The 16874-nt window shown below is 38.2% G+C and overlaps 1 protein-coding gene across 1 annotated transcript; it reads left to right on the forward strand.

The window, feature by feature from the left end:
* The first annotated feature begins 1401 nt into the window (after positions 1–1401).
* Positions 1402–14664, forward strand: scarb2c (scavenger receptor class B, member 2c). Its single transcript, XM_069163969.1, has 12 exons — positions 1402–1627; positions 2237–2394; positions 4290–4434; positions 4959–5150; positions 5408–5499; positions 6742–6861; positions 7743–7921; positions 8087–8205; positions 10531–10604; positions 12014–12065; positions 12727–12879; positions 13311–14664. The coding sequence occupies exons 1-12, from the start codon at positions 1505–1507 to the stop codon at positions 13347–13349; spliced, it is 1446 nt and encodes a 481-aa protein (XP_069020070.1). The 5' UTR covers positions 1402–1504; the 3' UTR covers positions 13350–14664.
* Positions 14665–16874: the final 2210 nt, after the last annotated feature.

Consider the following 16874-nt stretch of genomic DNA (forward strand, 5'->3'; position numbering starts at 1 on the left):
CCAGAGTTATGATTTGGCGAACAAATTGTATATTTTTGAAGTCTAAGACGTTAATGTTTGCCTGTTGCCTAGGCTGGGGCCCATGTGGGGCCCACATGCAGCTTGAATTGTCCGTCCCATATGGGGCCAAAGCCATGGGGCCCAAGCGGATAGCCCACACTTAGCCCACACTTTTGGGCTAGGCGTGGACATTTGTTTGTTAAAAACATATATTTATTTCATACAATTGAGAGGCTCTCTCTGTTAGTTGTGATTACGTTTTTGCTGTGTTTAAACTGCAGTTTGGATCCCTTTTCTTTCTCTGTTTAAATGTTAGCTGCAGCTACTTTTGCTGGCTAGTTCAATAATTAGTCAGGTTAAGTTATGAGTCAGAATATGAGGGACGGTAGGCAAAGTTAGGTTAGTGTTACAATGGGCTCTGATTTTTTTTTAATGGAGAACAAGTCCCTGCCATTGTAGAATTAACATTAAACAAAGCTGTGTATCTTTTTAACATCAATTTATTAACTCTATCAATTATTTAGTTTATCAGTAATGAGAGTAAACCAGAAATTGCAGTTAAGGCATCTAGAAAGCAATACGTGGAGAAGGCGTGTTGATTTATATCGTAAAACACTAACATGTAAATGATATTCATTTTATCTTCTGGGTTGAGCACTTAGACAGATTGAGCGAGCAAATGTACTTAAGTCAAATCCAATACTGCTGTAAGGGTGCAGGCCACATATGAGGTACCAACACCGGCCCAGTAACACTTCTCCCACGTCCTGGGAGAGATTCTGGACTGCCATATAATGATCCCACAAACGCAGCACGTTTTATGATATTATTAATATGGAACGGTTGTCGAAATATGCGAAGGACAGAGATTTCTGAAAATATATAGGGAGATTTTTGTTGCTCCAGTTTTGCTCGTCTTCAGTTTTTTTTTTGTTTTTTTTTGTGGCTGTAATAGGCCTACTGTAAAACAAAGTCCCATCTAAATAAATGCAACCACACTCTTTTATATTGATGGTGAATTATGTTTGCAATAAAAAGGTTCACAAAATGTTCTGACTTCGGGTTACGTTAATGACGTTACTTTTTACGTGACCACAAACAAAGAGTGTTCATCTTCAAGATGAATACCAGCCCCACGTTTTCGCCTTCAAAAACAGTTGACGTGAATTTATTTATTTATATATATATATATATATATATAAAAAAAATTCTCTAGAGACAAATATATAATTTGAGCACTATATAACGAACAGCTATCGTTAAATGAGCTCACGCATCACCCCCATTGTTAATCGTCACGGTTGCGTACTTCGGGGAGAGCCGTCGACTGTCGAAGAAAACGGAAGTGGTAACAAGTGAAGCATTTCAATCCGGAAGTGAGTCTTTGCTCGGTCGAGAGAGTTCCTGGGACATCAAAACAAAAAACAGAAACACTCCTTCGCTGCAGTCAGTGGAAGGAAACCCACTGAAAATCTGCGGCTGCTCACGTCTTTGCTGTCTCATCATGCCGCTGAAATCATGTTGCATTTACAGCGCCGGAGTTTTTTCTGTTCTCTTATTGATCCTCGGCATTTCTTTGATTTTATCCAACGTATTCCCGCATTTCCTGCAGTCCATGGCTGAGAAAGTAAGCGTCTTATTTTAAGGATGATGATTTGTAAGTAGGCTTTAGATTAGCTGCCGTGTTAGCAGTGTTTGCTTATTTGAGCTTGATGTTACAAAACGACAAATTCAGGGTGTTTGGGTTTCGTTTCTTTATGGCAGCTGAATAGTTTTGTAGGTCTTGATCTTATATATGAAGGTAAATGTTTTACAAATGACTCGCACTCAGGAATGTAATTTTTGCTTCATGTATTTAGCCATATTTTGTTTTAAAGTGATTACAGTACATTTCCAGCTGTTAGGAGTATTAGTTAATTTGAAAATGAAACATTTGCTGAAGTGTTTTTGCATTACTACGACAAACTTCCAGTGATATTCAAATGCAGTGAATTCAGATCATGTCTTAGGATGCCCTCACCTCACTGACCTACTTTTACTGTTACAAAAGCGGCGTATCATCACAGTAAATGGTGAGTTTCGCCATTTACTGTGATGATACAGCAGGCTTGCGCAGCGGTGCCGTGTTGTCATGTGACCTGAGACGGTTTATCATCAGCAGATTATTCCTATGAGGTCACACATTTTTTTTAACCCAGTACCCTTTGTCTCTCTTCCCCCCCACCCACACACACAGGAAGTCGTTTTGGAAAATGGAACAGAGACGTTTGAGTCTTGGCAGAATCCACCCGCACCCATCTACATGCAGTTTTACTTCTTCAATCTGACAAATCCAGCAGAGGTGCTGGATGGGGACCGGCCGGCCGTGGTGGAGATCGGACCGTATACATACAGGTGGGAGACAAATAGGCGGAACTTTTGTTTCTCTCCAGTCATCTCCCAAACATCACACTTGCGGAAAGTAACACAAACAGCCAAAGTGTCGACGTTTAAAAGGGAAAAGTTCTGACATTATTTGTGTGGTCAGTGCGCAGCTTTATGCTGTCTCATCACTGTCTGAATATTGCAGGTACTCAAAAGGCTTTCACATTCATGACATTTTAATTAACAAATAATTGTCATACAAATGTTTGCAATTCACGATTTTATTGTCTTTTCTGTTCTGTTTACGTCCGTATTATAGTATGAGCTTAATCATAGTTTAATACTACACATGCGCCTAATAAAGAAGAGGCATTTATTGGCTGGTTTTGTTTCTGAATCCATGATGTGAGTGTCATGTAAATGCTCATGAAAGTGTGGTTGGTCAAATATGACCTATAAGCTAATTAATCACCAAGATCAAAATTAAAGCTGGTGGCACTAATTCTCCCCTCCTGCCATTAAACAGTAGCGGTAGAATGGGGCGCAACGAGATGAAGTCATTAATAGAGCCACAGTTATACTTAAAGTGGTGGAGAACAAGGTGGAAATCGTGATGGAAATATGACATTTCTGCCAGTTTTATCCAGTTCTTACAATGACGCAAAATGATTGGGTCAGCATGAATAATTGGGAGTCAGGATGATGTGTAATACTTGTGACAGGCCAGTTGCACATATACTGTATGACTCAAATAATGGGAACTAAGTCTGTCATCTATCAAGGTACAAAGGTGGCAAGAAGCTGATCGTTAGATTTGCTAAAACCAAAAGAAAGGACTGAAGGAAATTAATCAACAAATGAATAATTAATGGTCTTCTTGAGTAAACCTATGGCCTTGCATGGGGGAAAAAGAAACTTATCTGATAGTGATGGCAAAACAGGCCTTGTCCTACTTTTACAATATTTAGAAAACAAAATTTCAACGCAGTATTTCTGCCCTGATTTTAATTAACGTCTTTGCAGAAACGAAAGCATCAGTTTTCAGAGACAGATGCAAAGAGATATCGGTGTGATCCTGTGTCTGTTTGTCTGTCCACTCTCGGCACTGAGAGTCACGGGAGTTCTGTACAGCTGAGAATAATGTGTCCTTCCTTTTTTTCCTGCCAGGCATACAATTGTGTTCACTCAGCATTATTGTGGCTTAGAATTACCATGTGATACACTTACCCACCCTGTTCATACTGGAGTTTATGATATTATCCTGTAAACCCACACAGCTGATGTTTTTTTTTTTTTTTTTTATTAAATCTTTATTGGGCAAATTTGTCTCGTACTGGAAGCTGAAGCAAAATAATATAAAATGCGGTGCTGTGCATCACTGCATCAATTCAATTGGAGCAGTTTGAGGAACCTTGTTTGGAAATGGCCACTGTTATTAACTTTCCTGACCTAAATGTCCATCTATATGTTTCAAGTTGCGAGAAGATGATGATTAGTTGTGTGGACGAGTACATATTCACCCTTTTTGGTCAACAGTTTCATATTTGTTTTTAATAACTGCTTCGCTAACTGCAAGGATGTGGATTTTTGACAGGAATTTAAGTTAAGAAGGAAAATAACTGCAATGGCAAACAATGCAGATATTATATGTACAGTAAATGTGAAATTATGACTGAAATGTAATGAATTGTTCATTTGCCAAGTGGGAGACTGCGCAACATGAATACATTTCATATATTGTAATAATTGTAATATAACATTGTGTTGAATATTGACCACGGAAATAGATTCATCCTGCCGGTAGAAAATTAGAGACATCAGGTCACTCCAAACAAACTTCACCTTTGGCCCTAACAAACTAGCAAAGAACTTGTTGTCACGTCTGACTATTTCTTTTAAGCTGACTATTGTATTTTTCCACTCAGAGAGTACCGGCCAATGGAGCAAGTGAGCTTCCAGGATAATGGCACTAAAGTGGAAGCTGTCAACACTAAAACCTACATATTCCAGCTTGACAAGTCCCGAGGCCCAGAGAGTGACCTCATCAGGACAGTTAACGTTCCTGCCGTGGTGAGCAAAAGCAAGCCACGCAGTATTAGCATTGTTTGATGATATATTATGAATACAATTATTTTCCTGCATTATGTCTTTTTTATTTTATTGATCAGCAAACATACAAATTAGAAAGTTGTGTTTTATTATTAGGTAAGACAGAATCAAAGATTAGTAGGTCTTCTAGATAATTTTTAACTAACTAACTTTATGCAAGTAAAAACATTTTGTCTGACACTTTACAGTTTTTTTTTTTTTTTTTTTTTTGTCAAACAAGGTTAAACCGTTCTCTCCGGTGTTCATGTTTTTTTTTTTAGTTTCATTGTATGTGATTTACATTTACTGTTGCAGAATTATAATGTTAGATGTAGATAGTGTGTACAGTACAGTATGTCCTGCTGTAATGTTCCCTATAGGTTTTAATATGTTACTTATGTAAATGATTCATTGTTACCTGGTCTTCATTATGAAACTTGAGCAATTTAGCACCTTACACAATAGGTTGATTTTAAAGACGTCCCATCTCTTCTTTCTTCTGGTAGACGGTGATGGAGAAATTTAAGGATGATCCCCTTATTGCCAATCTGATCTCCTCCTACATGAAGTCCAGGGGGGAAGGCTTGTTCACCACCCGCACGGTGGGAGAGCTGCTGTGGGGATATGAAGATGGCCTTCTTAAAGCCCTCAAAGCTTTTCAGCCCCAGCTGGATGATGTTTTTGGACTCTTCTATAAGGTCTCATTTAAGCATATAAATATGGAATTGTAAAATTTGTAGAGACTTTACTCTACTATATATATAAATATATATGCATAAAATGGTACAAAAGACGTTTAATTATATACATACTGATTGGAATCAAACAAAATCATAAGATTTGGACAAGTCATATATCTGACTCTAATTGGATGCTTTTGGGTTTTCATTTATTTCTAGAGTGAAATCTTTTTGTTGATATGATCTTTTTGTTTTGTTTTGTTTTTAATTTTTAGAACAATGCCTCAAATGATGGAGAATACGTGTTCTTCACCGGCCAGCAGGACTACAAGGACTTTGCTAGAGTGGACAAATGGAACGGCAAAAGGTGATTGTCTCCTCTCGCCTCCAGCTCAAAATAACAGAATTATCTGTGTAAATCCAGTGTGCGAGAACCATTGATCACATGCAGTTTAAATGCATGCACAACAAGTGATTGTGTCTGTGTACAGGAAAACAATCAGCGCTAGTTTGTTCAGTTTGATTACATTAAGGAAGCACAGCATCCTGTTGATATGACTCTATGTAATGATTGATGAACAGGCACTGTGTCTGTCCCCAGAGTTACTGTATCAAAAAGACACACCAGTGTTAATCGCCTTTTTTGCACCGGCACGCCTTCTTTTATCTCCGCTGTTCTTTTAATCCTCTTTGTTTCAGACTCTTCTGTTGTGTCTCTTAGTTTGATATAATGATGATCTTTCTTACTTGACTTGTTAGCGAGCTAATGCTGCCCTTTTAAAATGCAGTTTTGGGAAATCCCCTGATTTCTAAAATATAGCCCCTCTTCCACTGCCGCTACCAGCTCGACTTGCCACCAGCTACTTTTTCTGGATTTCCTTTTCCGCTGCTGATTGTACCCCATCAATGGGGCGGTGGAGGATATCATTGGTAGCCAAACAGAGGAACATCTGCTGCTCCTCCGCTGATCATGGCAGGTTTTGCGGGTTGCTATAAATTGAACGTAACGGTCAATAACAAATATTGCAGCCTATAAAGTAGCATGGCTGGTTAACAATGGCAGGTTTGCGCCGGATGTCCTGCAACACGCACGCAGTGACACATTGATTGTGACGATTCGCTCTGACTAATCAGTGGTCTGCACTGATTTCATGTCAGCTGTTAGTGTCGGCTCAGCTTACTGGAAACCTCAACGGAGGTGATACTGAAAATATTACCAGGTGCCTGTGCTATCTATTACTTTTGGCCTATGGACAACAAACAAAAGTGAGTTGAATGAAGTTAAGTTTAGCCTCTAACGGCAGCGGAGAAAGGGGCTTTATATAGTTCTTTCGAATCACAAAAACATACTTTAACGCTGCGATACGGCCCTTAAATGTTGTCGCCAAAGTTTGTTCTGACCTACAAACATTCCCAGTATTCACCTTTGAACCATTTCAAGGATATATTTTTTGCGTAATAAATTGGTTTCCAGTCTTTTAGCAAAGCTGACAGTGAAAAATGAAGAAGGGGCTGGATACTCTCTTTTTAAAGCCTTAAACTCTCAGATTTTTAGACCCAAAAATTACCACATGACACATAGTATTAAAATGTTTGTTTATACATGCAGCTCCCTGAATTGGTGGACGTCTGATGAGTGTAATATGATTAATGGAACCAATGGAGTGTCTTTCCATCCGGTCATCACCAAGCATGAGGTTCTCTACATGTTCTCCTCTGATTTGTGCAGGTGAGTGGACCATAGAAGCACCATACTACTGAAAAATGAAATGTTTCCAGGGATGATTCATAGCACTGAATCATTTTTTATATATATACATTTTCATGGATTTATGTTAAAATGATGCTCTGCACAATGTTATTCTTATTTTTGTTGTTCTATTTCCATATTTCATGGATTCAGGACTTTTAAAGGCACAAAAATTTAGACAGATGTATGATGTAACAGGATTTATGAGTTTTGTACACAAATATGCTTCTTTTTTTTATCTGCAGAGAATGTGTTTTTTTGTTTTTTGTGTCAAAACTGTCAGTTTAAATTATTGTTCACAGCCAAACACTTTTTTTTATATATTTTTTTTTTTATATTTTGAATTAAAATTAAAAGTAATTTCAATAAAGTTTTTCTGGTATTACTCCCCTAGTTTGAGTTTGCTTGTGAAATTACCCCCCCCCCCCCCCCCCCCCCCCCCATCAGTCTGTCTAAGCCTTTCCTTTGACATTATCCAGGTCAGATATTGGATTAAGGGTACCAGTTCAGCCTGACTGGTCGCATGACCGGTCAGGTCTAACCTTCTGAATGAGGCCACTGTTAACTTAAAACCTATTTAATGCTGCTTAAAACAACAAATATCAGCCGTCTGTTAGTATCGACACATCGGAATCAGAAAGTGCAGCATGTACGGGTCAGATAACTGCTGACTTAGGTTTTGAAAGGACTAACGGTAAAAAGGTTTATGAGGCAGTAACATTTAAAACCGTGCAGGTTTTCTGTAAATCAGTATACCACAGAGCTCATGCTCGATATTAACGCAAACCTTCCCTCTTTGTCAGCCTTCACATAATTATTTCTGTCTCCAAAGAATAACCAGCATGTGACTGATTTCCAAGGTCTCTGTACGCTGTGTATGAGGGGGACGTGGTAGTGAAGAAGATTCCAGGGTACCGATTCAGCCCCCCAAGCGAGGTGTTTGCCAACCGGACCTTGAACCCAGCCAACGCAGGGTTTTGTGTTCCTGCTGATAATTGCCTGGGTTCTGGCTTGCTCAATGTCAGTCCATGTAAACAAGGTGGGTTTGCATTAAATAAATCAATCCCACGGGAAAATGTTCCCAACACAGCTGCTTTGTCATGAGTGAAATACAGTCTTGGCTCTTTACTAGAACCAGTTTTTCTGAATCTGCTCTTTGATACCTTCCATCCTGTTATTCTCACTAAATTTGTCGTGTGTTTAGGAGCTCCCATCATCATGTCTTCACCACACTTCTACCAGGCAGATGAGAAGTTTGTTCAGGATGTATTTGGCATGATGCCTGACAAGGAGCAGCACCAGACGACCTTTGATATTAATCCGGTAGGAATGACAACTTTCACACTTTAAATGTCATTTGTACACATGTTGTGGTGAGCCTTTCAATTCAAAAAATTGAAAAATTCTTTAAAAAAATGTTTCCCCTTAGAAAAGTTGGAAGCTGTGTAGTCAGTAGTTTTGAAAGGTCCCATATTTGGTATCCATATGAAGATGTTTTTGTGGTTTTAAGTACCAAAAACCATCTCAACATAGTTTTACATCTCCTCTCTTAAAGCTTCTTTCTGGAGCTCTACCAAGAACAAGCTGTTTTCTGTGTGCGTCTTTAAGGCACGTTGATGTCAATGACCCTCTCTTCTGATTGGCTGTGTCTTTTCTGAGTGACGCACACCCAGGCCAACCACATGTTTTCTTTGGTCTTGTTCCGCGATGGAGTGACTGCTCGGTGTCTTTTTTCCTCCTAAAGGTTGGGCAGTAGGCTGGGGGACGGACATAGGACATGAGCACAAGTTTGTGACATCACAAACTTACAGAAGTTGAAACGGCAAAGTTGCTGAATGCAAGCTTTGGACATTTCTTAGCATTTTGACACTTTCACACGATCAATACAGCAACCTAGACAATGAATTCTGAATTTATACAATGTGGGACCTTTAAAACCTGTGGTATAAAATATTACCAGTAGATGGTGACCTATCTCAGCTTTGTGAACATGAAACAGAGTTTCTGTTTTAAAACAGTGGTTAAAAATTAAAGCCGAGGTACATGGTACGGAGCTGTCACCAAAGATAAGCTCTAACAGCTCTTATCACGAGTCTCACTGTAATAAATTGGTTGAACTTCGGGTAAATCCTTTATAAAGGGACACGGAATGAACAAAACACCCAACGTGTAGCAGGAAATCTGTCCAACTATAAATGCAGAATTAGGGGAATTTGCAAATATGTTTGAGTGAGGAAGAGTCATGATGTGGTGCATAAGACAAAGAAAACCAGAACCATGTTATTTGATGCATCACCTATTTGCAAGATCAGTTTTGTTTTGCTTTGTTTTCTGTCACTGGTGGTATTTTGCATCACATGTTTGATAATGATATTAAAACATTGAAGTCCTGCTCAGGACAGAGTTTGACTGTAACACTCCAGGACAAAAACAAAGACAAAGTACTGCAAATGATTTGTTAAAAATGCGCCTATCAAACGATATTTCCTAATAGTCGTAAAAAGAGTTAATAAATTGCTCACTGCATGACCCCGGTTACAAACTTCATTCTGCAAGAATACACAGACACAAACTGTGCAAAAATAAATCAGTCAAGGTCTAAATATAAGACTCTCTTTATTCTCTTTCTTTGGAAGCCATGAAGTACCTGCTTTGTATCGAAACAATTTTTTTTTTTTAATGCAGTATATTTTTAGACATCTGCAGTGACATTATTTGTAAGGTATTATCTAATAAATAGATGCTTAGCTCTCAGATCAGTTAAGTGAAAAATGGATTGTGATGCAGATAGAAGCCCTGCACGCAGCTGTGACCGCACACTTTCTCTTTATTCTAATTCAACTACGCCTCATGTGTGGCCACATGAAATGCAGTGACATCATAAGTTCAAAAGGAGTGTTTGACCCCGGTCAACAAGCTACTGTTCTGTCTGTTTATCTTCCCTCCTGCACTACGATCTTCGATGTACTACTGCATGAAATTATTGAGACTGATCAAAGTCCTCTGACTTCTGTCGTAACTGCCGGGTTAGATACCCTGAACACGACCTCACCGCCAACTTCAGAGCTGTGAAGCTTTTTTCAACTGCAGTAAAAACGTATGCATCCCTGTTACAACAGTACTGTGCAAACGTTGGAGCCACTACAAATACAGTGACAATATTTATTTATCAAAAAAAATACTGTTACTCAAGTTCTTGTAAGAAACTGCTGCAGTTGTTGTGTCTGTGTCCTCTTGTCTCTTCATGTGATCCCAGACTGACTCAATGATGTTGCCAATAGGTCTTTACTTTACTTTATGACTCAGGCTGTATGTTTGAGGTTGTTGTCATGCTGCAAAATTAATTTGGGTTTGATCAGGTGCCTGCCCGATAGTATTATCTAATGAATTTACACATCTAAAAACTGTTGCACTGCAGTGTATTTATATGTAGGTTAGTGTGTTTGCTCTTAAATCCTCTCTGCCCACCAGCTTCATGAAAAACAAAAAAATACTGGCTACATAAAGATCTTGAACATAATACATGGTGTCTGGAAAACATTTTTTTTTGGCGCTGAGTGTTTATTAATATGATAGTTAGGGATAAATGTTCATACATCAGGAGTGGAAGGTGTGATATGTTCCTAACAAAGTTCAATTATTTTGCAGCTAACGGGAATCATCCTGCAAGCAGCCAAGCGGCTCCAGATTAATGTCCATGTACAAAGATTTGCCAGCTTCAGGTCAGTCTCATGTTACTAGCAGCTCAAATGCTACTCAGGTTTTCATAAATATATCCCACTGTAACCTTAATGGCTTCACATGAAGCAGTAACAGCTGTATGACAACCAACTTCTGGAAAGGGTTGCCAGGAAGGTAACTATAAAGCAATTATGCCACCGTCATCATTATGAGTGGACTTTTGGACAGTCCTGGCAGTGAGATAATCTTGAGGTCAGACTAAGTAATTTCCCCTCGGGGATTAATAAAGTGAATAAAATTTAAATTTTTTTTTAAAAAAGTATATGGACAGTGACACATTTTTTGTGTTCTCTTCAGTTTGAAATAAAATAATGAGTTCTACATTAAAGTGCCAAGTCTCAGGCTTAATCTGAATGTGTTTATGTCACTATTGTGCAAATATAGTCCTTTAAACATGAACTGCCCGCAGTTTAGGATTTCAAAAGTAATTGGACACACAAAGTCAAACAATAATCATCATGTTTGATCATTTTTTTTGACAGTACTTTGTTTGCCTGCTGACATCTACAGATACTGTGTGTCTTGTTTTTGACGTTCTCCCTGACCTTCACCACAGCCACCTTCAGCTCTTACTTGTTGCGGGGTCTCAGTCAGGTCAGTCAGGTGACTGTCTCGGCGAGTTGAGGATAATAAACCTCATCACCCTGAAAAGCTCTTTGGTTGCTTTGACCATATGTTTTATATCATTGTCCTGCTGAATCATGAAATGTTGTCCAATGAGCAATCTTAACTTATTATGCAGTTACACGATAATATAGGATTTTTCTCACCATGAAAATGAGTTTCCTCTCCTGCTCCATGGTCTTCCAGGGCGTTTGCCATTTTTGTAGTTTCCCTGTGTGTTTTGTTTTCGTTTCGTTTGTAAACTGTCGATTTAGTGACAGCAACACCACCTCAATCTAAATAAAAAAAACACTCAATTCTCAGTCAGCCAAATGTCAACTAATTTGTGCGAGAACTAAATTTGAATTGATGCACAGCTTGCCAAGAAAGATTAGGAGCCAGGTGTCCAGATTCTTTTGATCCTTGACAATTTGGGCAGTGAGTCTTAACGGGGCCCACACAGTTATACATGGCACAAACGTACTAGAGCTGAGACCGGCCACTTCGATATCATGTGCATTATTTTATTTCAAATAATGTGCTAAAAACAAAGAGCTTGAAGAACAAAAAACACGTGATTGTCCAAATATTTATCGTGAACACTGCACACGTTATCAATCTTATGTAGAAAAAAATTGATCAATACAATAATGTGAACATCTTGCCCAGAAAGATTTTGTTGTTGTAGGACACGATTTGTCTTCTAGATGTACCTCGTATGTAAATTGGTCAGCAGGAGAAACATTGCGAGTGGTTTTATTTGTTTAATTAAATTTTATTCTTTCAGTCAAACAGGAAATGTGAGGACAGTGGTCTTTCCTGTGGTTTATCTCAATGAGGTAAACACACACACACACACACACACACACACACACGCACACACACACACACTGCAATTTCATACTATCTGTCATAGTTGCCTTTTGAGCACTTGTTTATATGCAGATCATAAGTCACCATCATCAACTGAAATCCAATCCAACGCTGTATTCAAAGACTTTTATTGACCTTTTTCACACTTATTAAATCTTTCTGTAATTAATGTACTACTTTATGCCATCATTCAAACATTACACTTCTTGCCCCACATTGAAATGTTTGTATTTGCGTCATAAACGAGGTCAATTTCAGTGTTCGTAGTTGCTTGGCTCAGACAGTGATGTATTTACTGTGTGAAATGAACTGCCTGTGTTTAGTTAATAGTTGCTCCTGTCGTTGTTCAGTGCGCATCGCACTTGTTTTTGTCAGAAATTAAAATTAAAAGCAGAGTTAAATCTAGCATGGAATGAAAGCAGAGGGGGACTGTTGTTTTTAAAGACACCATTTCCATATTAATCCTTCAGCATTTTGTAATTTAAGTGGTCTGAGCGAACACTCGACTTCTGCACCTCCTCTGAGTTCCATGTTCAGGCTTCAGAAGATCACACGCAGAGTGTCCTCATCCACTTCCTTGTTTTCTTATGTTTTATAATGTTATCTTTTCTCTCACCGTCGTGTCAGAGCGCAGTCATTGACGACACGTCAGCCAAGAAGATGCAGGTGATTGTTGTCGAGCAGAATGTCGTGGAGAACATTCCGTTCATGCTGATTGGTCTCGGCATCATTCTGGGAGGAATCTTCATGTTCCTGATGTGTCAGCAGAAAGTCCCTGAGGCGAGTGCTGGAGGATGGACACGAATGAGTTTGTGAAGGCTTTAGAGCTGCAGCTAATGATTCTTATTCACTATTTATTAATCTGTTGATTTTTATTTTTTTTATATTGAGCAATTAATTGATTTATCTCGAAAAAGTCAAAAGAATTGTGAAAAGTGGCAAAACCTATCGATGTTTCATCAAAAACAATATAACAACAAAACACAGAAGTACAAACTCTTCACATCAGAAAAAAACGTAAAATTTTTGCCATTTCAATTTTATGTAAACAAATTTATGTTCCCAAATTATGTTAGTGTCAAATTAACCAATGATGTAAAAACACAGATGTTAATATTATTATTGATGTTGAATATATATCTACATCTGTCTGTTTATAAACCTGTTTAATTAATGTGTTATGGTATTTCATGTGGGATTTTATTTTTCAGAGCACCTATGCTGAACGTCAGCCCCTGCTCTCATCATAGCACCAAATGGGATGTGAAAGGAGGAGAGCCATGTTTGCAGTATAATTAGTACTGCAGTAATGAAGGTTAATGCATCTAAAGTTTCTACCCTTAATGCCCGAGTAATCGTTTGTACTTTTAACCAGAATTCCATGATTTTAATCCATTTTTAATTGGACGGTTTTATGAAGTAGAGAAGACTATGTTGTTTGTTACAGACTTTGAGGTTAATGTCTTCACTTCAAGTAATGATGCTGAAATCCATGTTTTTTTTACATGAATTTTTAAATAGTGTATATTTTTCTTTTTATTGTATTGACATTTTGGATTGAAATAAACTCAATTTAATAAGTTAAATTTCTTACTAAATCAGCTCTGAAGTAATTAAAATAGAAAAATTATCTTTCTATTACTTGATCATGGCCATATATGTTACATTACTGTGTGTGTGTGTGTGTGTGTGTGTGTGTGTGTGTGTGTGTGTGTGTATAAGTTGACTGGCTACAGCTACAGGAACAGTTGATTTTTGTATTGACACAAAGCAAAAGAATAGTGAACAGCAACATTTATTTGGTGTTAGCAGAATATTTTGTCCTCATTCTGGTGGATATTATTTGTTTGGCCTAAAATGTGTTGTTTACAGAAAAAAATGGTTCTCAAATCATGGGCGCTCTGAGAATTTCATTTGGTCTTTTCTCTCAGTCTCTTGGCAGCTGTAGTCTTGTGGTTCAATTTCATTATAAAACAGTAGTAAACCCAGTAATCTACAGTACGTGTACTCCTGTGTGTGTATTATAGAATAAGAGGCGAGCGGTATTACGTCAACAGCAGCAGGAAAAAGGGAAGGTTGTGAATGTCTCGATGGTGCGAAGCACACGGAAATGATTTCGTTCCTTTTAATTCTAACACAGGGTTATTATTGTATTTCTTAATTTCTAATGAGATTTCTGCTTGTGAAACTACTGATGAATATTGAGCAAAAAAAAATATATATATATAATGTTGTTTTTCCTTGTAACCACTAATTGTTATAGTCCAATTCTGCAGTTCTGAGCAGCATTTTATAACTATTGAAAAGTTTTGGAGGAAATTATAGTTTTCCTGTTGAGCTCTGGCTGTTAAGATGATTCTCCTTCTGCAGTTGTAGCAACCACTACCCACTGACAAGACGTCTTATGTTCACTTATTGTGTTTTATATGTATCATTTACACTACTACTCCATAGGAAAATCAATAGTTCACATGTAATCACTGCTTACCTACTCTCAAAACAAATAGCTCATTGTCTTGTCATCTGCTATGACTCATCAATAAACATCCTGTGCTGTTCTCTAAAGGTGTGTTTGTTGTTCCTCCATCACACATTGCACAATGAATTGATAAAGTGGGTCATTACTGGCCTCGCTCTTTCCTTTCCGTTTGGACATGTGTGCAATCATCTTTTTTTTAGTAAGAATTATTTCGAGATCACAAGTTAAATATTTTGTTATCTCGAGAAAAAGCTTGTTTTAATTTCTCCTGATAATCAGGAAAATCAACAAAGTAGTAAAGCTACAGTTTTCTCTTCAGTCACTAAATAACTAAGCTAAATAAATGAACTTAAAAAAAAGACTTGCTAGTTTTTATTCCATTGTGTTTTGGATGCTGTTTGTGTTCTTACATCTCGTTCATTCGACAACGTTATTGTCTCTACTATGAGAAAGAGTCATCAAATTACACGCCGCATAAGGCTGGACTGTCTGGCTAGCCCCGTTGTTGATGTCATTGCTATGGCAATGTGTGTCCCTGAATTTGGGAGGGGCGGAGCTTCTGAAGAAGTACTAAAGGGACGGGTGTATTTTTTTTTTTTTGGGCTGTTGAGTTCAAATCAACGTTTTTTTCTGCAGAATCGCTGACTGCACCTTTAATGGACAGATATGAGCATCTTATGGATCTTCTACTCAACAATTAAATACGCTTCTCCCATAAATATTGAACTGCTCTTTTAAAGATGTGCACTCTTTTACATCATCACACTCAAACTGACCACCATATGCACTGAAACTCTACCACTGACAAAAATATACCAACCCTCTTGACATCAATGCACTGACCCAGTGTCATTGGTCGCTGGTTGGTCCACACTTGAGAGTGGCTGTGCAAATGTCAATGTGAACAGGGTTTCAAGACTATAATGCTGAGCTATGGTCTGGTGGAGCCAGGCTAAACATATACACATCTTTTTCAAATTTGGGCAAACTTCCTTAACTTGAATTGGTCAGAATTTCAAGCATCAAACAGGCTGATGACCTAAAGGCCTCAAGAGTAGAGTCATTCTTTTTGTAATGTGACATAGTGACAAGCATAGTCTCATCTCAACCTGAAAGTCCTGAAATCAGATTTGGAGTTTGCATATTTTCCTTGTTTTCCATCAGTTACCTTCGGTTTCCTCTGTCAGTCTAAAAGACTCCAAGGGTGAAGTAAATGGGTGTCTACAGCCACGGTAAGGTTTGATTTAGATACCTCCGACCTGGAATTGTCCTCAATTGCAGGTTAAAGTGTACTTTGGATCCCAGGAGATAAACTTTGACTTCAGTTGTCAATATTAAACTGATAAAGTACCACGCTGCAAGAGATTTCAATCACTGACTTTATCTTGAGCAGCTGCCAAACCTCAACCTTAATCATTGAAGTGACGAATTAGTGAATTAGTCGGAGGGTAACTCCTCCCCAACCTAATTAAAAGTCTTTAATACAAGTGGCACGGTACACCACATCAGCCCTGTAGCAGAACAGCGTCTCATCTGAGACTCATCTTCAATCAGCATGAGGACTCTTCAGGAAAAGATCATTGTTCTTTCTGTTTTTCTCTCTCTGATGTGTATCATTCAGGTAAGTTAATAACCTTTCTGTTACTGTTTATGTCCCGTTTGCTTTTACATCGTTTGATATTTAATAGTTACAGATGTTATCACCAGTTTTCCATCACAGCTCTCGAAGGATCTAACATTTGCTCCTTACAGGTCAGTTCACTGCCTGTGCCTGACGACTGGAATGGTTTGATCCAGCGGACCAAACGTTCCCTGCTGTGGCGTTGGAACAGTATCAAGCCGGTTGGAGCCAGCTGCAGGGATCACTTAGAGTGTGGCACAAAATACTGCAGGTACAGCAGAGCTTTTTGGTCATGTTGAAGCCTGAACATTTGACATCTAGAAAGTCCAAACGCTTACCTGCTCATTCAACCACTGTCTCTCTGATGCATCTCATTTACTTCTTTAAGAACAATTAATAAAGTTAAATATGTGTATCTTTTTTGTCAATGATGTGAGATCAGATCTGAAATTCCATGATGATAAATAGACTGAATGATCCCTTTTTTTATTGTTATTCACATACTGTATGCAATAATATTTCTGTATTGTATTTATAGTGTTTGAATTTGTTTTCAGGTGCATTTTGCATGGTGTGCACAAAGTCAGAGTAATGACACGGTAATAGAGTTGCTCCTTATCTTTACAGGAGAAATATCTGTTCCTTCTGAAGGTCCACCTGAAGAACAGATACACA

This window comes from Embiotoca jacksoni, unplaced genomic scaffold, assembly GCF_022577435.1.
Source record: "Embiotoca jacksoni isolate LCO1_2020_lvr unplaced genomic scaffold, fEmbJac1.0.p SCAF_10, whole genome shotgun sequence".
Taxonomy (NCBI): domain Eukaryota; kingdom Metazoa; phylum Chordata; class Actinopteri; family Embiotocidae; genus Embiotoca; species Embiotoca jacksoni.

What these genes read in the sequence shown, in the direction of transcription:
- scarb2c (XM_069163969.1), top strand. Translation starts at nt 1,505, where the DNA reads ATGCCGCTGAAATCATGTTGCATTTACAGCGCCGGAGTTTTTTCTGTT. An exon ending in TTTTTGGACTCTTCTATAAG is followed by an intron (nt 5,151 to 5,407) that starts GTCTCATTTAAG and finishes TTTAATTTTTAG; the next exon opens with AACAATGCCTCAAATGATGG. An exon ending in CGACCTTTGATATTAATCCG is followed by an intron (nt 8,206 to 10,530) that starts GTAGGAATGACA and finishes ATTATTTTGCAG; the next exon opens with CTAACGGGAATCATCCTGCA.